Source organism: Copidosoma floridanum, unplaced genomic scaffold (genome assembly GCF_036245765.1).
Source record: "Copidosoma floridanum isolate Cflo_tuat_1 unplaced genomic scaffold, Cflo_Japanese_pri ptg000019l, whole genome shotgun sequence".
Lineage (NCBI taxonomy): Eukaryota > Metazoa > Arthropoda > Insecta > Hymenoptera > Encyrtidae > Copidosoma > Copidosoma floridanum.
In genome coordinates, this window is record NW_028321896.1 from 16026612 (window position 1) to 16050586 (window position 23975).

A 23975-nucleotide genomic window follows, 5' to 3' on the forward strand; every position below is an offset into this window, starting at 1 on the left:
GTGACACAATATTTTTTCGATTTGATTGATGATTATAGTACTTGTTATCGTAATAGAAAAATTCATCGTCAAACGTCATCTCGTCCTTGAAAAAAAATGTTCTTTTTGTTCGACTACTACTGGAAAATTTACGTAAAATAAAAATGATGTGTCAAAAGCCTTCAAGTATACGACCTCACTAGAAACCACCTCAACCCTTTGCACACAACTGTATAAATATCTCGCGTAAGTGCTCGCGAATAATCGATTTGCGTCCCCTCTTTTCCCCAATATATATATACCCAGTCGTTTCATTTCCGATCCCTACAAATAGACTGGCGCGTGTACGCCTCGTTGGCGGTATTTAAAAAGCCGAATGGAGCGCCATACGTCGCCGGACCCGGGGAAAAACGCGGGTCGTCTACTTTCCGAGGCACATGCGGGTAGTAGGGTAGGTATAGCATCGCACGCTAACCCATCACATGGGGTGAAAATCAAACTGCCGCTACTGATGATGCTACATGTACGTATACATATATATACAGAGAGTCCATCCCACCCCCCCACTCTTTGTGTGCACGATCATCATGGAAAAGGACGTCGTGCTGCGCTCGGTGTATTTTCTCCCGATCTGTCCTCTTGTCAAAGTATGAAAAATAAAGGGGTAAGTGGGCAGGAAGAGTGTGGGCGTAAACAAACTTTCTCTGTAACAAGCTATACACCCTTATATAAAGGGTTAACTCGGGACCATCGGATCTAATACCCAATCCAACAATACATTCGCAGCAGTAGGTTGTAAGTATATTACTTATCGCGCCGTATGACTTTTGAGATATCCTTGTACTAATGAATTTCTTTTATCTCACTATCGGTGTGCATAGAGATAGAAAGAGATATTTTATCTTTCTAATTTTTTTTTGTTTTTCAATGAAGCATTTATCAAGCGTTGTGCGTCATCAAGAGACAAAAAATTTTTTATCTATTTTTTTAATTTTTCATACCGCAAGTGCACAACTTGCGGAGATGTACATGGGTTCCCCCCCCCCCCCAATTGTGTAAGATTAGTTGGATCATAGTGCACTTACATCTGACTCTATCATCGGTATGTATGTTATACCTACGGCGATCGGTCATTCTGCCGCATATATGTATATATTATAAGTATGGTTGAGAGAGCGCCACACTGCTCATGCTGTGCACACAATGCGCGCGCGTCCTTCGATGTATCGACGGTGTACATAATGAATGCAGCTGTCCCGCATAGCCTATATAGTAATATACTTATTTTATTGTATCAGAGGCTGATGGTATACCATATATAGGATGGAAAAGCATAAGGAGACAGCACGCGGGCCGTTCTCTCTCTCTCTCTAGAAAGAAGACCATTTATACATATATATATGCATATACATATTTATACTAATAAAATGAATGGGAGTAGAAGAGGACACACCTTGACTTTTGCTCTCTCTCTCTCTCTATTTTATTATCTTTCCCGCGCGTGGTCACGTTAAAAGTGTAAAAACTCTTATACCACCGGATATACGACCGCTTTTCTCCGTCTCGTCTTTCTCTCGCGTGCACACCTATACTTATTTTTCCGACACCCGCTTGACTCGTGTAATAATGAGCCGTTAACAGTACAAACTTATTGATTGTGGTGAAATTTTTTTTTATTTTTTATCCATTCGTGTGGTAAATATACTCGCGGCTATCCCTTTCCCTGCGTTGTACCCATATATATGTACCTGCGTGTATAATAACAATGTACACCCAACGAATGCCGTATACTTACATATTACATGCGCGTATACTTGTACTCTTCGTTTATCGCGAATTATAAATAAGAGCAACGCTTGCGGTCACGTATAGGGGAGGGATAATCATACACGCGCACCTACATATATATACAAGGCAAAATACCTGCATGGGTTGATACACATATTTTTTTCCTTTACCCCGCGGGGTTTGCTATATAACACATACTTTTTTGTACCCCCGCTTATAAATATTGCAACTTGTTTCGTGTTTCGCGCTTCCCAACGAGAGCCGCAGCTGTCGTTGTGTTTTTTCTATGTACAGATCGATACACATGCGGGATGGGACGCGAGCTGCATGCGTTAATGTATGTTCAAGGGCTTTGGATTGCCTTTTTTTTCTTTAAGTTGGTAAGAAACCACTTTTTTTTTTTTCTTTTCTTCTTCCGTTGCCGATTAATCAATCGAGATCGGTAGTTTTTTTTCTTTCCCGTTTAAGGTATAGATACAATACAACACCTACGCTTTTTACTGGTGTTTGCATACTATATATCATGTATGTGTGCGAGTATACAAAAACACAGTATTAAAAAAGCATCATCCTCATCGAGATCGCCATAATACTTACCTGCGTATAATATGTGTAGCGTTACAAACGGGGATCGGCTTACGGTGGCTGTTTACACACACGCGCGCGCGGGCGAGAACACATATTATAACAATAGTATACGCGCAGGAGGAGGGGGAGAGCAAAGAGCGTAAAAAGACCTAACCAGATTAAGCAATAAATCCATCCGCCACGAGTTTGTCCCGCCATGGGACGTGTAATAAATGACTCGGACGCGCATTGGTATTATATTATGTTACATGCGATTCATTTTCCAATCGTTGGAGAATTAAAAATTCGGCACGCGGTGGTTGAAACGTTTTCCTCGACTCATTGTGCCGTGCAGTGTGAGATAAATCAAAATTAATCAAAGACGATCGTCATGTGTGTGTGTGTGTGTGTGTGTGTGTGTGGACGGCTTTTTGTGGCTTTTTTTTTTAAAATCGTTTCTCTCAAGGTGCGACCGGTAAAAAAAAAACGTCGGGGTGGTTATTTCCGCACGCAGATGGGGGCTGTACTTGTGTACACAGGACGAAACGACTCGAAAGTCGCGGAGAGAGTCGAAGAAAAATATTTTTCGAGGAGGCGCTTCCTTACACACCGCGTGGCGCAAGAATTGGAAAAGAACGGGGATCGGTAAGTAGGGGATGAAGGAAGGTGAGGCGAGAAAACACACGACTCAAATATTATTTGGTCGAGGAAGAAGTTGAAGAAGAAAAGGAGGTATAGGCTTTTTTTTTGTTCCTACTTGCTCGCGTGCAGATTCTCCGAAGGGGAGGACACCGATGCCGAGGCTTTTTGACTCTTCGATCGATGTCGTTTTTTTTTTTTTTTTTTTTAGATGCAGGTAGAGGAACGGATGCTCGGATGCTGGGTGTAATTGATCGAAGGTAAACACGTGGAATTTAACTCACGCGTTCGTGTGCGACGTGAAAAATCCATTGCAATTTATTAATTTTGTCTGTAGTCCAACGGTGAGGGGTGTGCGCGTGCATTTTTTAAGTTTTTTTTTTTTTTGGTCCTGCACGAAAATGTCATTCCTTTCCCTACTTTGAGCGAAACTAAATGAGAAAGTTTGGAGGGGAAAAAAAAAAAATTTGTATTTAATCAAAATTAATCTTGTCTCGCTGCACACGAAATCGATGTATTTCACGCTGAGATACGCGTGCCCCTTGGTCGATTTTTTTTGTCTCCCTAATGGCGTAAGAATCGTGAAAAAATGACGTAATAAATAACATAAAAATGCCGGATTCGGGAAAAGAAATTAATTATTTTTTTATTTAAACACGTCATAATATATAAATACAATACTTTTATCGCAAGAATCGTGCATCAAAAAAAAAAAAAAAATTATTTTTGCTCTACGACTGGTTTTTATTTGCGAATCCATATTATTAATCATAAATAAACGTCAAATATCCATAATAGGAGGGAAAGATGAACTGCGCATCATAAACCATCAAACGAGCCCTTATTTACCGAAATAAAAAAAAAAAAAAAAACATAAATGCCTCTTCCAAACCCTATCCCTCTCTCCCCCAAAAATCAACAGAAAGATAAAAAAGTGTACCTACCAAGGGGGAAGGGGGTGAATAAAGATTTCAAATCGATGGAGGTAATTTTTCCGCGCTTCACTCTCGTATACTAATCCAACCCATCGATATCAATCAGCCTCATCGACTATAGTGTATATACACCCATACACATTATACGATACGGCGCCATACATAATACCTACACTGTACATTATATACCAGGTGGGTATACATGTTATATTCATTGCAGGCTCGCTTGAAAAATTGCAACAGAGGGAGAAAGAGATATGAGAAACCCCTTTCTTTCACTCCACACGCCTCTTGTCTCCTTATATATACACTACAATCCCAGCAATTTGTAACTACTCGTGAATGATGAAGAAGCACTACATAGGTAATATATAATGCTATGTTATGCAGGTATTAGAGGGATGGTACGTGTTTAAGTAATGAGCGTATCGTATATCTCGCTGCGTAAATGTCAAAGTGCCCGATTGCGTGATTTTTCTTTTTTACATGATGAATAAATATCGATAGGCTTATATATACGGAGGCTGTGAATTCAGGATCATTCAGGCGTACATTGTTTCAGAGACTAAACGTAAAGTCGGTCAATGACCAGTGAAAGTGAAACCCTAAAATTATTTTATATAACTTTTTTGAAAACTATGGAAGAAACTTCTGCGTTTGCTTTGCCACTCCACGGGATGCATATTGCATTGAATTTCCACATTTCCATCTACGGAACACATCAACTACTCACGCGAGGGTTTCAAAAACCGTTGACCAAGAAAAAAAACTAGCAACAAGGTATTGTAAAAAAAAATGATTTTTATTATTTTTTTTTGTTATCATTACACACATCACGCCTCGTACCCGCATAATGTAATGATATCGAGTTTCGGAAGGTACGCTTCGTTTGCGACCGGCCAGTACCATCGGCATATATGTATAGGTATCCTTGACAATGTCCATTTTACAATGTAACTCCTGATGGTCACTCCTGTAGGCATCTCTTTCTCTTGCAGCAACCATCATCAATTGCATCATACGTGTATATGTGTATACGTGCGACGATTTTCGTGACAAATGAGCGCCGTACCTTGGGCACATATTCCTACAAACGAATGGCGATAGCGTTCTCCCGTGATACATACAATTTGTGAAAAATCGACTTTTCCGCCCCGCAGAGAGGAGGAGTCCGAGGGACCAGAGAAAAGGAAGAAGAGTACATCCTCAATTGTGTCCACTCGTACGTGTATACATATATTACATATAAAAATCCGTGTGGGCACGACTTTTTTTTGTTGTCGTTCCGTTTCGTTGCTTTGAAAAATTAAACGCGTCGAGAAGGGAGGCTCCTTCGATGGGTGTGATGTTACCTTTTTTTTTTTTTTCTTTCTTTTTTTTTTTTGTTTTTCCAGTGGGAGGTGTGATCTCCAAGTTTGCCAGATAAAGTTTCGTCCCACTCATTTTTCTTATACGTGTCTTTTCAAGGACTAGAGCGATATTACTTTGCGTATATTTTCATGAAAATCTAGTATTAAAAGACACGAATCTTTTCATGAATTCCAAGATATGTCGAAGGAGAAGACAATGCGCTTATTTTTTTATAAAAATACAACAAAAGTCGGTATCTCGATTCAACTAAAGGTAATACCTGTATAAATTAACACTCTAATTTCGAGAATGAATCTAAATCGATTGAAAGTAAATATTTACAAAATCCTTCGAGGAGTAGGTCCATGGCAATAAAAGACGAAAATGGCCCCTCGACGGAATACAGCGTACTAAAAGTTGATTATACGAGCTGTAAACGTATATATACACCATAGCGAAATACTGTATATATATGTATGCGTATAGGCACTCGTATGAACAATCGCGTTAGCTCTTAAAACTCTCGGCCATACAATCCTCGGGGGTTTCTCCGAGGCGTGCCTCCCCTTCTCTTTTCGAAAAACTATATACGTCGAAGAAGAGAAAAGGCCAAAAGTGCCGGACAAACGCTCTCTTTCTTGGCCCTCGAAAAAAAAAAAAAAAAGAATTAATCGCCTTCCTCTTCTCTATTTTTGGTGTACAATTTTCACGCGTCCGGCCAATGCTCCGCACGATGCAATGGGGTGTGTCCTGCGGGCGCTTCTCGACTCGGACAAATCGTCCGTTTTCTCTCTCTCTCTCTCCCGGAATTTTCGTCAATTTTACGATTTTACACGCTCTCGGTCCGTCAATCCACGGGGTACGTCTACAGCCTCGCCCCTCGAGTCGCTGTCAAAGCACGCGGCCCGAGACAGATAGGCGACAACCGCGTCCCCGTGTATTTACATTTCTTCCTCGCTTCTCAAGTAGCTCACGTCTTTTTTTTTTCCCCCTGAGTTTATCTTTTTCAAGTTAAAAAAGTGCGCAACGTATGGAAATAAAAAAAAAAAAAAAAGAAAAGAAAATAAATAAATCGAGTCCGAGACAAACTTACCTGGTGAATGATGAGGGGCCACGAATCATCGTCAATTGTACACGTTTGTTCGTTGTAACGACAATGTCACCCGTATACCGAGGGACGCAAGTACACGGTATCATTTTGAACATTTTCACCAAAACCACAAACATATCGAACCGTGATGACATGCACAACCATGTACATGATGATATGATATGATATATATACATGCAAATCTCGACAATCCATTTGGATGCGTATATAGTCACCCACTCACGTGTGTACGGAATTGGTAAAAACATATATTAATATCCAACCGATGTTGTAATGTACCATCTTACTAAAACACATACCGATACCTTACTCCGTTTGGTCGTGAGTGTACTCACCTCAAAGCCCCGACGACGCGATTCGAGGGCATCTGTTGGACGATAGCGCTGTACGTGATAAAGAAGCGGAAGAGAGAGAGAGAGAGGGAGGAGGGGTAATCGTCATTGTAGGACAACGTACACCCGATATGTATATAATAGTATACGTCCAGCTATTAGAGGAGGGCACCCACGTAAGGTTACCGGTCGGCTAAATCTGTCGGAATAATTAGGAGGGGCCGGTTCAAGAAAGCAGAGGGGAATCATACCTATATATATATACACGCTTCCGTATACGCATAGCACCCGATATTAGTCTTGCGGGACAAGAAGCATCGGCAGAGCAGCAGGGGACTCTCTCTCTTTTTGCTCCAAGTATGGAGGTACGGCGGTCAGATAGTGTCGGGTGTATAGCGTGCACGTGGCGCGCGGGGGTGCTCGGGTACACAGTTACGAAGTGTGTCGCGTGCGCTGCTATATATATGGGCTTCTTGATTGAAAGGAGCCGGTCGAGCCACGGAGTCTTGAAAGGAGGGCCTACAAGACTGTGGGTATAGGTATACATGTTATACTGTTGTAGGGCCCTTAAATTAGAGCTTGACTTTTCAATGGAGCGTCACACGGTCGGGCTCTGCGGATAATGTGGCCGTGTGCGCGGGGGAAAAAAAAAGGGGGAGGTATACGACTTCCTGCAATCTTGCAATAAAGAGAGACGGATACGTAGGTTTTGGGTGGAAAAGAAAAAAAAAAAATCATTAATTATTCCGAGCGTTATTTGGAGATTGATGATTGTGGGGGTTACGGGGGTAGTAAGGATTATCGTTTGGTTCTTAAAAACTAATTCATTCGGATCAAAAAAAAAAAAAAGAGAGAGAAAATGTTTCTAGCCGAATCTTTATTTGATTAATTTTTTTCCTTGACATCGTTTGGGATGGTATGTTTGAGAAAAATGATACGTTTGCTACGAAAATCCCAAATGTCGGCAAAACGTTAATTGGTTGCCGAGCGTCGCATTCCCTTACATAAACACATTAAGAAAAATGTTTTAAATGGTATTTACGGCAAAAAAAAAGAAAAAAAAAAAAAAAAAAAAAAAAAAAAAAAATCGTTGAATAGAAGATACTATGATGTGATTTGTTTTGTCGTGTATAGAGTTAGCTCCAAAGTAAGGGCATGCGTATACTGTATACCTCGTATAGCAAGGCCCAAGTTACGTGTGTACGAGCAAGCATTAGTCCCCATGTGTCCCCCATTCGAAGGTGCGAACCGGAGGACATTACAATACCGAGCAACGCGCGTAGGAGGAGGGCACCCTTCCTACGCAGTCGCGTGTAATTTTGTAGAAAATCGTCGTCGTCCACTCCCATTCAAGGGTGTATAGGTGTATTCCCTACACGTATACTATTCTTCCTTTCGATTACTTACGTCTTGCTTATTGTTCGGGTGGAGGGAAAATTTAGAGCGGCTCTTTCGTTCCTTTTCGGGTATAATGTGTAGGTACGTGTGCACACACGTGGCGATGGACCCATTTGACGCGACTGAAGTGGCCATAGAGTTTGCGCGTGGAAAAGGGCTTATTTATGGGAACTGGTGCCTTTTCCCTCCTTTGTATAACAGCCACTCCGGAAGTTGACCGATCGCGAGTCATATTTTTTGTTTTGAAATTACGTGCGATATACGTGTGTATGGGTACTACGTGCGTACACCTTGAGAGCAAGTCGAGATGGGATTCCGAGTTATAGGTTTCTTTGGCCAATCCAGCGAATAATCGGACCCACTGTCTCCCTATAGTTATTTTCAATTAATCATTACCGATCACAACGAAACTCAGACCAATTACTCGTTGGACAATGTGGATGCAATTTTATATTTATTGGTTCAATATGGATACACGAGTATTAGCTTTTGTTCATCATATGAAAAAAAAAAAAAAACTCCTGCTTGTTTGTAAAAAGTAAAAATGCCCTTAATCGTAACGATCGTGTCTTGTGTGTGGATGAATTCCTATAGTATTGTATGCAGTAAACCATCTCATTGACCGAGACAAGTTGTCGCCTCAAAAAAACCGAAAATCATCTAAACTCCATAATCGGCTGAACCACATACGAGAGAACACGCGTTACAACCACCCGACCTGTTCAAGCTTAAAATTTGAAGAGAGAGAAAATGTCGCGTGTCATCGTCCCACTTGCGTATAATACGTAATATATTTGCATATCATCCCCCTCAATAAGATGCAAGTATATCCAACAACTCGCACACCAATCCGATTCCTCCTCTTCCTCTGTCCCGATCGGAGAGGAAAAAAAAAAAAAAAAAAAAAACTCGTCTTCCGCACCAGCGATCGCACCGAACAGATCCACTTCTCTGTATGTACATATATGTATACTAACGTGTGTCCCCATCCGAGATTAAGAAATCGGCGTGCAGCGTTGACCGAGAAAGCCGCAAGCGGTCCTGCTTTCTGCCTCAAGAAACCCACCCAATACAACATAAAGACCAAGATGGGAAAAGGGAGCGGCTCGTGTCGAAAAATCGCGATCGGACCGCCCGGCGAGCGATGGCAGATGACTCGGGGGGTTGACTTTTGCGCCGATCGAGTGGAAGGCCCACATAAGAAAGGTGCCCTCTCCATACACGGAAAAAGGAGTCGCGTGTGTCTCATGTATATATATATATATACGTAAGTTGGTGCCCTTTTCATAATTTTTCGCTGCATCGGTACTAGTCCACCACGACCCTCGCACCGTCTTCTCTCGCGTGTGTCTGCATAATACATACATACAGTATGGGCAGAAAAAAAAAAAAATAAATAAAACTACTTATACAGCTTGGCCCACAAGACCGATCGCCGATCCGCCCCCCACCCCCTGCAGAGACTCGCGTTTACTCCACGAGGATTGAAATAAAAAGAAGAGAGAGCCAACTACACACAATGCGTGTGTATAAACTTATACTCATTGTGGCTACTGTTGTTGGTATATATTGTACCTTACGGCTTGTGTTGTATATACATACATACACACCTCCTGTATAATATACGCAAGACGGATGACGCGTGCCGTGTGTATATACATACATACACACATATAAATAGGTACACCTTGAAAACACATGCTCTCCAATGTACAGTATACCTACACCCGTCATATATACGTACACGGCCAAGCGGGGGTTGAGGGAGAGCGGGTAGTGTTTGGATGCTGTGCGAAGGAATGACTGACAGCTCGGGGCTACGAGGATGAAATGACGGAGTGTAGACCGATGGCGTGTCTTGTGGGTTACCTATATGTATTATGTGCACAGGACCCGGGGTATATTTTTGCGCGTTGCGTTCCAGAGAGGAATAAAAAAAAAAAAGAAGGAAAGAGGGGGCGGCGACGCGTGGCCCCTTTGCTTATGTTGTACATGTACAGTCTGTCGGGGTGAGAGATTTTTTGGGTACGCGCCACGAAGGAGGAACAAAAGTTCCTTTCTGTGGTTTGTTGTTCCTCCCTTCCTTGTGTTACGGATTATTATTATTTTTTTTTTTTTTTCCTTCTCCTTCTCCTTCTTGGCTTTTAGGATAATAATGAAAGGATTTTTTACGTGCGCGCGGACGCATATGTGTATACTTGTGTGGACGAGGCTGCCCAAATTGTCGGACGAATCTGTCGGGTTTCCGATTGCGAAGTCTGGAGTTATTAGGCGGATTATTGTGAGGGTAATGCATTGGGGCTGTCGAGGTTTTTTTTTCTTAAACCATTGTTACGTCTACCTAATTTAATTTGTGTTTTATTCGCGCATACAAAAATACATCATTATTGTTTTTTGCTCATCAACATGTTACTTTGGTCATATTTTTTAATTTTGCTGAAACTACAAAAAAAAAAAAAAAAAAGCTTGGAAAAATCATCATATACAACAGTATCCAGTTTGGAATTTGACGTCAAGAGCGTAAAATGCAAGAATATCTGCTTCGCTGTGCGGGACGTACAAGTATAGGTGGACAAGCTATAATAATTACGCCTCTCCCTCGGGACACCACTACCAAAATGCGAAGGGCCTTATCTTTGTAGTGTAGACACATGTAATCGCGTTGAGGAATCTCTTGAACCTAACAACACGCCGAAAGAGGACGAATCGGGGGACGACTCTGTAGTCATTGTTTTTACCAATGAGCTGGATTTTCCCAATGCTACGATGACACCAGTACACGGTCAGAGCTCGTGCGCGTCACTTGAAGATGCGAGTTCGTATGCAAAGGTCTTGACTGGCTGAGCGTTCAAACTTGCCAATAAGACAAGACTCGATAAATTAGTTTTTTTTAATTGGAATTACTTTTTGAGTACTCGACGTAATTAATAAAAAATTGAAAATTGAAGCATTAAAAAGTTAACAAGTTGGACGCACAAAACATAAATTTTCCACTACTCCGCCTGGACTATCATTTAATTTATGTACATAAGTGCTTTGTGTGTAGGTGGTGCGTAATGCCTATACTTGTTAATCGCTTACGCGCACAGTTACCTTAATCACGTATACCTACCACATGTTGTATTATTTGTGCCTTTATACTGTTGGAACTGACTCGGTCTCTCGACACAGCCATTATTGTCATTACTATCTTGTAAAAAATACAAAGTGCAGTGCTGAAGACTGTCCACCAAAAAGTGAAACGTACATAGTGCATTTTTCGGATGACTCTACTTTTGTTGGCTTAGCTGAGGTATTTATAATAGAATTTTTCGGATATTTTTTTCTACAGTGTACGGTTCTTCGTTCAACCTGTGACGAAATCTCAATATAAAATGGACGCCCCATTGGCTTTGTTTTTTAGGTGATTCAAAACCCATGTCAAATATCAAGTGGTGAAGAATCTTTCACAAAAAAAGGTAATTTCTGGCCTATCAAGAGTTTTTTGTTCTTTTAAAATAGCAAATGTCAATTAAAAGGTAACGGTTGAACATATTTGTAATAATTTTTACCGTGCACTGTTAAAAATAATCGAGTTAAGAAACGTACAGCAAAGTTAAGTCTTTGTACACCTACGCGATATTTTTCAGTATTGCGTTTTAAAATTGTAATATCTTATCTAAAAGAAAATATCTTATCTAAAAGAGATATATAGTTTCTTCGAATTCATTAGATTAATGAGTTATTACTAAAATATCGTGCAAACAAACGATTTTCAGTAAACGTCGCAGTGTCTACACAAGTACAAAAAAAAAAAAAAATAACAAAAACTTTTTATTTCAGTCAAGTAGGTATACTTTAACGGAATAAACAAAGAACGAAAGACAACTGAAGTATAGAAAGCGGCATTACTGGCAATCGCTATTAAATTATGGATACTACATCGAGTTCCAAGATGTTTTATAAAATTGTCGTCCTCGTCCTGTTAATTCTGGCAACTCTTGGGTTGATGCATTATACATTCGATTATCCAAGTAATGAGTATAAAAACACATCGTCATTGACAGTAAGTTGCGCTCGATACCGATATACTATGGAACATTTTATGTGATCAAACAGGTTGTAAGAATTGTTTAATTGCAGGTTTATCCAACGTTTGAGTATTACATTGACAACTATATCGAAATAATAAAAGAAAAAGTGATGTATGAAACGTTAAATACTTCTTATGGAAAAAAAGTTAAATCGGATAGTGCGGTATTATCGGAACAGTTTGACGAGCTTCTCTACAATTGGCTGTACGGAAAGGTAAATAATGAAATGTAACAACACTATCAATGTTGCCGGACTCCACTTGACTGACTAATTACGGCTGAATTTGTACTTTTTTCTCTTTTTCTTGAACCTTAAACTCTTCGTATCTCAAATCAGTAGATTACACTGTGGACAAGTCTAAGAGATCTTCTAGCCCATTCCTCCTGGTAACTGTGATGTTCGACGGAATGTAGTTGAGTAATTGGAAGCAAATACATTTTCGAATCCACTTTCCTAATTTCAAATGCTGTCCGCATCGAATATGTTCATTTAGTGCTGCATTGTCCTATAGATATTTTACATTTCCTTTTTTGGAAAAGGTAGTTTCTTCACATTTTGGTTAATCCTTTGACAAACAAAATATGACATTAAATGTGCTATTCCATACAATAAGAGAATTAGGGTACATATTTTTTCAAAGATGTTACTTGTGTTCCCCTACTCTAATTATACCTACACCTAGAAATTTTAGACTGTCTGCTATTGCTCATCCACAGCAGCTATTTTAAGTATTATTTTATTATCATCTACATTAAATTTTAATTCATTCAAGATATCATCATTAAATTTCTTGAGACGTTTTGTACTGATAATTTATTATTTATTCTTACACAGACTGAAGATCCTAAAAATGCCGAAGAATCCGCTGTACTGGAGAAATTTTTGCATACTGCAGCCGATGTTATAAAACTAAAGGTAAATTACTTGACGCAAATTACAACCTAATTCGATGAATTCCATACGATTTTTAGTTTATTGATACTTGAAGTTGTCAGACTTGTATACGTTGTTTATAAATAAATTTTATTATTTTCAAAGTATTCTGTCCAGTTAAGAAACAGTCGGAAGAAGCCATCAGTGCAAAGCCATGCCACACAAAGAGGTTCCCACGGCAAAAACGAAATTAATCTGGAGAATCTTAAAATAGATAAACATGAAGCCATTCATGAAGTCCTAAAAACACCCTATGGAGAAAAGATATCAAAAGAATTAGTCAAAGTGTCATTGACGGACAAGTTTGATGAATTAATTTGCAAATGGATTAATGACAAAGTAATATATTGATACACTTTATGCTCATCATATCACATCGTATGGTTAGTTTTAAGGCCCCACATATTCCCACGAGTGTCATCAAAGCAACAAGTGTAACCAATCATATTTTTTACGACTAATCTTTACAAACGTGATTTTTTTGCTATAACTTGAAAATTAACTCTTTATCCAAGTGGGTTCCAGTAGAAAGTGGTTGAATTTATTCATTTTAAATAAAACTTGTATGAATGTACATAATATTTTCAAAAATTTTAAACTTTTGACAATAGTAAAAAAAAGTTCTAGCAACACTTTGCTCCTTGTAGGACCTACCAATTTTAATACTTAACGAAAAAACCTTCAATAAACCTTCAATTCAACAATTGTGGATCGCGAAAAAATTAAAAAAATTCATACGAAAAATTTTCAAACTGCAGCTAATTATCACGGCAAATTTTTTTATTTGATTCTATAGAAAATAATTGAATTTCAAGTATTTAAATGTAAAAAAATATTCAACGTTACATTGCAATAACACGTTTTGCTTTGTGGGATGATTGTAGCAGATCTTACATGCAAAAATGTAGTCCATCACATAAACTTATCCATTCGTTGAAAATTATTTTTCAATCATCACGTATAATTGTTACATATCTCTACACAGATCGAACTACCGAAGAATGTTCAAGAGGACAATGTTCTTAAAAAATTTTTGTACGAGGCATTCAAAGTTTGGAGAATAGAGGTAAAAAATTCTGGTAACTTCGATCATTGGCATTACCAATGTTTGTCTGAAAATAATGTTTGTCACCAGGCACTGTACGTAAATTTTAGTTATGTATTTTATATTTTAGCACTTTATTTCCGAGTCAGATAAAATTCAAGTGAGTAAACCGACTGCTGAAAGTATAAATGATCTGTGGGAGCGGTATGGTAAACGCGTCGCCGATAGCAGATTTTATTCTCAAGATTATTTTTCTGAAAAAATCGAAGCCGAGAACAGTTTTTTGAAAACAAATTATGGAAAGAAAAAAGTATTTAGAAAAATTTCCTACGACAACTTTAGCAAAATATTACGTATTTGGTTGTATCAAAAGGTAAATCAAATTGTAAATAGAGTATTTTGCAAATCGAACTGACAACAATACCATCTGTTTTACGCAAATAATCCAACATTTTTTTGTAACTGATAAATTATACATATCCATTTAGGTCGAAGATCCTACAAACGTTAAAGATGACGAAGCTTTGAGTGACTTTTTATACAATGTACTGAAAATTTGGAAAAAGGAGGTAAATAAATCGATTAAAAAAAAGCTAGTTATTTTAATCATGCTGTAGTTTTATTGGTTGAAATAACAGCTTCAAAATATTATTAAGTAATCTAGAAAAAAAAAAAAAAAAAAAAAAACTATTCACGCTCAAGTTAATACACGTTTCTTGTTTTTTTTAGAATCATCGTAACGTGAGAGGACATTCATAGAAAGAGTGTTTGGATCGTAACATAAACGAACAATTGTTACAATAGGTACAATTATTCATGCAGAAATAGAAACATTGATCGAAAGAAACATATAAAGAAAAAATGGAAAACAAGATTGATTCGTTGATCAAGAAGTTGCGTTCGTTTTACATATTTAACAGTAGAAATCTTTGAATTATCAGATTTTTATAGTGCAAAAAGTTTACTGAACCAAGGGATAAGGAATAATCTAAATCAACAGTCTTGACCATAGATTATATTTAATGTTTTTCATAATAGTCTAAATAATTTACATTTATTACGTAGAGTTTCAATTATTGTAACAAAGTCGTATATTTGATTTGATGATAAATTAATATATGATGAATATTCGTTAGTTTTACTCAAACAAGCCATTAGTCCTTCAATAACATTTGTCAATTAAACTTATGATTTATTAATTACTTGTATTCTATAAATAAAAATTCCAAAAGCATATAAAGAATTACTATCTATCTTTTGTTAATTATAAATTTTCTCATTTTAGAAACAGTGATTTCAAAACTGAACATTTGTTCAAATGAGTACAAAGTGTATCACTATCCATACTGAATTAAATGGGTTTACACATGTTGGGAGTTTTTTTCAAATAGTTCTTTTTGCCACATAGACATGTTTTTAAAACAAAAATTTCATTACAACTCATTACAAAAAAAACCACATTTTACCTACAAGAAGTTAAACTCTCGGATGAAAGAAAGATAAATACCCAACGTACTCTTTCTAAAACTAACCTTTGCATTAAATCACACTAAATAGGAATTCGAGTCAGTAGAAGAATCTGCACCAATACTCGAAGAAAGCCAGTCTCATGCACACACGTAATATTCCTTATTAGTTTTAATTCTTCGCGATTCGCCACAACGTACCCCCCCCCCCCCCCTCTCACTATGCTCCATTCAAATGAATGTCCTACGAGTATATATACCCACTTACCCCCCGGGGGTCGCGAAAGGAGATAATACCCATGAGCGTCCGTCCGCGGCATATCGAGGGTACACACACTGCCCTGATCCTGCTCTCGATTTCATCCCATTGTTCTCCGGTAGGGGGCCGAAACCGAAAGTACGAATTCTCCTGTACACAGCGATATGATGTATGGAGAACCCTCTGGGTAATCAGATGCTGATTCTTCTCCCCCCCCCCCCAAACTACCCCCTTTCTTTCGGACAGATAATAAGTTTTGCGGACTCTCTTTATCTCTCGATAATACATAAGCGTATATTGTAGGTATATATGGGTCCGAGTTTTCGAAATTAATTTATATCGTTGTCAAAAAAAGGGGGGCTAAAACTGTACTGTGCACTACACACATACCTATTTATATAGTATGCACTGTCGGGGCTACTTAGGGCTAAGTACGCGATTTATTGTAGTCCCGTTTATTGTGAGCGTATACCTGTACGGGCCATAAGCTTTATATTTACGTATATACACATATATATATATATAAATTTGGGCGAACGGAACAGTCGAGAGGATGCACAATCCGCGCGCGTGTGGTTTGTACGAAATGTAAAGTGATACAATGGACGGGCCCGCTGTTGTATGTAATATATAAGCTCAAGGTATAAATTTAATGTGTCTGACGTATATACGATGTTTATAAAACGCTCACGACTTTGTATAGGACTATGTTACATATACATATATATATCACGTGATGGTTGATCGCTTTAACGCGATTTTGCGTTAGTGTGCGTTAGTGTGCGTGTGTGTGTTTGTGTATGTGTGAATATACAAACGCGTATTAATTTAAAAGGTTTATGGCGACGACTGCGCGTAATGACGTCGAATAGCTTCATTAAAACTGTACGTACTGTGTTACACTCTGCGTCCAATTTTTCCCTAATGATGGATCAATTCATACGTGATTTATCAATTTTTTTTCATATATATAGCACTTTGATTTTCCTCATCGAAACCATACACGATTGAGGAGAAATTATTATTATTTTTTTTATATTCTAGCACCCTCGATACCAAATCGGTAAAACGGCCGTCTGCCCGTAATAGGAAATGCATTTAATACGAGTAAAAAGGCGAGGCCATCAGAGACCGTGCAGTGAGTGAAAGAAAAAAAAAAAAAAAAAAAAAAAAAAAAAAAAAAAAAAAAAAAAATTTCACAGTAACCCACACGGTATATACGCACAAGTAGGCGCGTGTAGGGTCCTTAGCGCGCAGTCACCCACTCTTACGGTCATTGGCGATTATTATACGCACTCCACATCACCCCCAATGGGGTAAGTTGAATATACACACACGTATAGATATTGATACAATATGTGCGCAGCGTACCTTGTGAAGTGCCTTACATGGTGAAGAGGAAGTGAGGAGGAAAGAGAGAGAAAGACGTATACACTTTTTTATACTCGGACGAGGGAGGCACAAGGTATTTATTGCGATACGTGGGAGGAGGTCGAGATTTAGAAAAACCCAAAGAGGGTGAAACTCGATCGTCACGCTTATTAACCATAACTGAGGGATTATTTTTTTTTAGCGATTAAGGTATTGTGATTTCTTTCTTTATTTATTATAATTATTTTTTTTTTCATGTTCAGTCCAATCTATACTGCTATTCTTTTCAACAAAAAATATGTGTGTATCTACCCTCATGTACCCACGCTATCGTCGGTCCGACCTTTATTTCTCCATTGCACGAAAAAAAACGAAAAGGTTAACTGGTGCAATTGTCAGTGGCACTGGGTACATCAACGGTAAAACAAAAAGCTTATGGGTACCTACAAAACAAGGTACTTGTACGCTATATACGACGTGCGTGCGAGGGCCCGTTTAACGAAATTGTTCCTTAATTTTTCGCAAAGGAGAGACAGCAGTTTACACTCGGCATTGGCAAAGTGCGACATAGGTACATTAATACCAAAACACGCGATCGAGTGAGTATACGTAATACACGAGGGTCGAAGCCCGTACAGTATAACGTAGCGAGATGAGGACGAAAATTACGGGGTGGAAAAGGCGAGGGAGAGCAGCAAGCCATACGGGGGAGACAGCCACCACGAAGGGGAGCAAATAAGAGAGAGCCGTCGAATGGGAGGGGGGGGAAAGGAGCAGGGAGTAGGGGGTCTGTCGGTATACCTATACGTGTATAGCTGTGCGGGCCCGCGCTGCACGTAAGGCCCCCGGCTGCTGTCCCGTCGCGCCAGTCGGCAGCTAACCGCTCGCGCGAGCGCACGCATATATAATAACATACACACACACACGCACACGCGCTTTTCGTTGCTTTGGCACAAACTATCCCAAGTTGATGTGTGTACACTTATCTGGATGTTTGGACAGATGGTTTTAACGCGCGACTAGTTATCATGAGGTTGCACGTATCGAGGGAGGGACACAGTGGTGAGGGGAGTGCCGATGGTTTTTCGTTTGTCCAAGGATTGTAATCGAAGGGAGTTATTGGGTTATACAGGACACAACACACATGTGCGCTTGAGGAGCCGAGCCGGGCTTGCGTGCGCGGGTGTGCCAAAGACGGATAGAAACAGTTGCCGATCGGAGAGAGTCGCAGTCAATTTTGGGCTGGATACAGTGAGTTTTTATAAGTATCTTTTGTTTCGTCGTTACTTAAGTCTTGGACCATCGAGTGGTGAAAATGTTTTTTTTTTTTTTTTTTTTTTCCTCCGGTGTCCCCTTTATTTAAGTTAATTTCGGTTCACGGATGTTACTCAGGAAACATTTTTTAAAGATCACGTGTTTTTTTATTTTTTTTTATTTTTTGTATTGATGGTAAAAAAATAATTCTACATACTACCTATTCTCTGATATAACATTATATAATTGGTTGTAAGTCACTTTTATGGGCATATAAAATGTTTTCGTTAGCACCCTCCGTGTCTCGAACCGTAAAATTTCTTGATTCGCATTTATTGATTGACACCAGCATTGTATTGATACTAACTGAACTATATGTACCAGTTGTGTGGTGCATATTAATTTTTGCTAGTACCAACACCGTACAAATTAAAAAAAAAAAAAAAAAAAAAACAAAATGATATTAACAAATTAGTAAAAGCTTAAGCACCAAATATGTCGATCTAATCGTAACATTTCCACGGATCCGCACCAAACTCTTTGATCTCCATCAACCCCAACCTGTTAAACGTGGTTTTAATTTTAGAAAAAAAAAAAAAAAAAAAAAAAAATTGGTACATCGAAAAATCATACGGTTCATGAAACCATCACGTGAATGCAGACGCGAGATTCGCCCGCCAATGAACGAAAAAGAGTTTGAAAAGGCACGTACCTACCTAATAAAATCCATACGTGCAAAACCCATGTAGAAAAGTAAATCTAAAAGTCGTTGGATCCCCCGAGTCGCCGGTCACTCGGATCGACTTTTCGTTTTCTCAGCATACTTACACGCGTATAGGTATCCTACACAAAATAAATTCCAGTTCGGAGTCTCCTCCAACCGGTTTTTTATTCCACCAGACCCACACACCGAGGTATGCCGGCCCGTCTTAGACACACATACCCATATATACATATGTACACTCGTACATAGAGGAGATACCTTCGACCTGCCGGCTGTATATTGTACCTACATTCGCGGAGACCCCATCCTCTCTGCCCATCGTAATCTTCCACCTTTATCTTTTTTCTAGTCCCTGCTCCCCACCGCGCTCTACCCGTGTCTGCGCGTGTGTATCACCGACGCTTTGCTACTTTTTGACCGCGCGACGCGAATTTCTTCGACACGGACAAAAAAAGGCTATACACATTTTATGCGTATGTATATGTACACACACGTGCGAATTTCGCTGCAGGCGTGCCCACATTTTGCGCGCGAATATACAAGTTCTCCCTCGTCCGTGTTTGTAGGTATCTCTTTCTCCCTCCCGTTGTTCTTCTCTCCGATCTGGTTCCCTTCTTTTATCCTCCCGATGTACATTGTACTTTTTATTCTCTCACGACTCGAAGACAGATTTACTTTTGGCTGGATTCTAATACCACTTTCTACCCCCCTCCTCGAAGCTGATGGAATCGTGGACTAATTTTTTTTTTTCTTCTTCTGCAGATCCCTTTATTTTTATACACAGTGCATGATAATAAAAAAAATAAAAAATAAACTTCTGTGGTGCAGTTAATCAACCTCGACTTATTTGTAATAAATAAAAAAAAACCATAGAGCTTGTGGGTAGAATATTCTCAATATATCCTCCGTCCATCATTTTTTTATTGCATCGCCGTATATTAATACAAATGACTTATTCAAACAAACAAAAAAAAATCTTTTTTTCTCTTAACGCAGAAATGATGCATTTATCTGTTTGGTACCCACATTAGCGTCAGTTGAGCGATTATAGCTTGGTCTTTCGAGAGTTTTGTACCTCGAACCGCGTAGATTGCGGCAGAAGCGCTCGCTATCGACCGAACCGATTCAATCGTGAGTATGAGAAAAAACATGAACAGCGTAGCTATACGTGCAAACAGCGGTGCGAGTAGGTCGAGAGATTAAACCGATCCATTTGCCGAGCTCTCGTCGTCCCCCTTTTTTTTTGGCCAACCAGTCAAACTCACCCCCCCCCCCGGTAATGCAACACACGCGATTAGCATGCACATCTAATTTCAATTTAAAAAGAATTACTTTGCGCTTCGCGGCGACACAATGAAAAAAACAACAACTTTCGAGGACCAGCACAACGCACCGACTTTGAACAATATCTCTCGCTCGGTTGTAACGAGGTCGTGGGGTGAAAAAGCTCCTCTTCCGCGCCGCTGGAAGTGTCACTCGGTAATAAAAGACCTTTTCTTCGTCCTCTTCTTCTTCTGTACCTATACGGGGCGAGAAAATTATTTTTCTTTCTGTTCTACTGTTGTGCTGCGGATGCGCTATTGTTTATCAAATAATCAGGGCTTCATTATGTGTATGCCCCGTAAATTGTGTCATTTCTCCGAGGCCGAGTTCATTGTTTCGCGAAATTTTATATTACTAAACTAAAATTCGATGCAACTCACTTTTAATTCACGTAATTACTGCATCATTGTACATCTTACATTTTCAACGCCAGAAAAGGGTTGAATCGGTATTATTTTGGATCGAGGACTTTTACGTTTTTTTCAACGTACGTGACCTCTAATGAAATCGGATGGAACAAATGATCCAAATAAACAAATGAGAAAACAATATGTTACAAAGTACATCGTGGGAAAATTTAGTTTGAGACAAAATCACACTCGAGTTGTAAAGGACTTGGCGTGAAGAAGATAAGACGCTCAAGAGTGATAAATGCTAAGCTGTACAAGAGCACGCACTCGCAACGTCATCTCGAAGAAATGGTTGCACGACTTGCTTGCCCTGCGTTTTTTTTTTTTTTTCACCTCTTAAGTGTAGTGTAATGACAGCAAGCCCTTTGAGCTTGTCAACTGACGGTTCACGTTTTTTTTTTTTTTTTCCTCGTGCAATGAAAGAATCGTTTTTCAGGGAAAAAGTAATTAAGTACCGGCGGTATTCGAATTGAAAAGTAAATCCAAATTAGGAAAAAAAAAAAAAATCGATCAATACCAATAAACGATCTGTAAATGGCAAATCACTTGGAAATAAAATCACAATGGCGTTGTACAACGAGCAAGTACGAATCGATGGATACGAGAGCTCGAATATCAGAAGCAATGTACGCATTACGGGTCTTTAAAACAAAACCTCGTACGGTCGAAGTGCCCTACAAGTGTACGTGTATAGGTACACAAAGGAGCCAATGCACAAAAACAGCCAAATGGCCGCGTGCAATTTAATAAAAATTTCAAGAATACAATGCATCGGCCGATACATCCCAACAATGAATATAAGTGTATTAAGTATAATACAAAAAAAAAAAAAAAAGGCGGCTTCTAGGAAAGCCATATCGTAAATGGTAGCGCATAAGCGCAGGCGAGTAATCGATACTTTACCCGCGCGCACACAGCTGAAGCTTTCGGTGCTCGATCGAGCGAAATACCAGAGCACGAGGGTTGCACGGCGTCTACATGTATACGCGCGCTGTACGGTGGAATGAACCCCTTCCGTGTCCTCGATGAACTGATTTTTACACAAGAGCGTACAGTAGGTAGGTTGGCCGGTCTCGTGAAAAACCAAACGGTATCGTGATAAGCTGCACACGAACTCTGTACTATACGCTGGCTTTTTTTTTTTTTTTTTTTTACCGTCTTCCTGAGCAATGAAAATTTATGAGCCACGTCGTACATGTCGGAGCATCGATCGGCTGTGCAATCTTTCGTTCGTTTAAATTAGCAATTTGGTATAAAAGCGTGTGGAGCCGAATCGAGAAACGAAATGGAAAATTTTCCAAAACCGCGAGATGGTACGCGAGTATAAGTATAAAAGAAAGGAGAGTCGCTTACTCGTTGCACCAACCCATAAAAAAAACGCCAGAGCACGATAAATCTCTGTCTCCGATGCCTCCCGTCCCCGCGTTGCTCGGGGGAGTTTTCGAAAACAGAAAAGGGGAGTTGGTTGAACTTTGCTCTCTTACCTCTTCTGTTTTTCCCCGAACCCACCACGCTATGTGCGACGCGTTCGAAAAAAAAAAAAAAAAAAATCAGGGAACGTGTTATCGGGCCCCATGGTTTTTCCCAGCACTTTCTATAAGGTGACGCTTCGATATAAACAGTAATAATCCCATGAAAAAAAAAAAAAATAATAACAGATGCATTTTATGATTTAATGATGAAAATTTATGGGACAAACAAGGTGATGTTGTTTTTCCATCTCTTTTGTATCGAGTTTTAATGCGTGCTAATAAATATTATTCTTGGATGTATGTTAGGTGGTGGAAGCAAAACCAAAACATGACACTTTGGCCGATCCCTCGGACAATTAAGCCCCGAACTATCGCTACATAAATCCAAGTATAGGTGTACCCGCGTATCACTGGCACGCGCATATACAAAAGGGGGAGGGGGAATGACGACGACGACAACCCCCCCCCCTCCCTTGTGACATTACTCGGAAAATCTAATGGAAATGGTGATTTATGCCTGTAGCTTTTCCCGGGGCGTCCGCCGCCCTTTTCTTACGCGCGTATAGGTACATACATCATCGTACGTACACGCCATAAACTTCACGTGCCCGAGTACAATTGGCGCGGGTACATAAAAAAAAAAAAAAGAAAAAAAAAAAGGGGTGTTGTAGACCCAAAACAACGGCACGCGCGTACGCGATAAAACAATCCGTACACCGATGTATCCTATACGTATACTTTACACAACAGATTGTCGATATTTTTGTCGTTCAGTTGGTAAACGGTACAATGTATACGCAACGTATACGTTGATCTCTCGAGCGAGGATTTATTGTCTTTTGGCGAATCGCTCCCTTTGACGTTCGCCGCGTATACTTGCTACATTGGACACTCGATCGCTAAACTCTTACATACACATACTCACTTACATTGTATTATACCCGAAAGGGTTATTGTATCAAAAAAAAAAAAAAAATCCACGCGCGCGTCAAACCTCATTTGTATATAGCTGAAAGACGCGTTTTACGCTGGTTGTACATATACTTACACATGTGTTTGAGAGAGACAGATGTCGAGCAGCTCTTTTCATTTCGTGCTCGCAGAGACAAATCGAGTGAATAAAAAAAAAAAAAAAAAAAAAAGTCGTTCAATTGCCGATTCTACCATAGTGGGTGAAATCTGTCGACGATACGATTGTACCTGATGTACAATGAGTTTTCCACCGCTACGGCTTGCAATGTACAGTCATATATATATTTATATGTTCAGATACAATTGCGCCAACGAATAATCGATTGAAAGCTCCACTGCTCCTTGATTCCCGTGCTTCTGCATACATTATACGAGGAAAAAAAAAAAAGAAAAAGAAAAACATATACACACGCACAGCTCAACCCTTTCGCATTAAGGGGACGATAATCAATTACGAATCAAGAGATATAGAGAGAGACTGTATGTAAAAAAGCCACCTGCGGAGCACTTGACAATCAAGTGCGGCTCGAGCCGTCAGTGTACCTATATACATATATATGTGTGTATGTACTA

General features: G+C 39.4%; 1 protein-coding gene across 1 annotated transcript; it reads left to right on the forward strand.

Moving 5' to 3' along the window:
• The first annotated feature begins 10891 nt into the window (after positions 1–10891).
• Positions 10892–15352, forward strand: LOC149374565 (uncharacterized). Its single transcript, XM_089593069.1, has 10 exons — positions 10892–11391; positions 11503–11557; positions 11922–12144; positions 12222–12386; positions 13008–13088; positions 13212–13445; positions 14092–14172; positions 14282–14524; positions 14640–14720; positions 14881–15352. The coding sequence occupies exons 3-10, from the start codon at positions 12010–12012 to the stop codon at positions 14908–14910; spliced, it is 1050 nt and encodes a 349-aa protein (XP_089449195.1). The 5' UTR covers positions 10892–11391; positions 11503–11557; positions 11922–12009; the 3' UTR covers positions 14911–15352.
• Positions 15353–23975: the final 8623 nt, after the last annotated feature.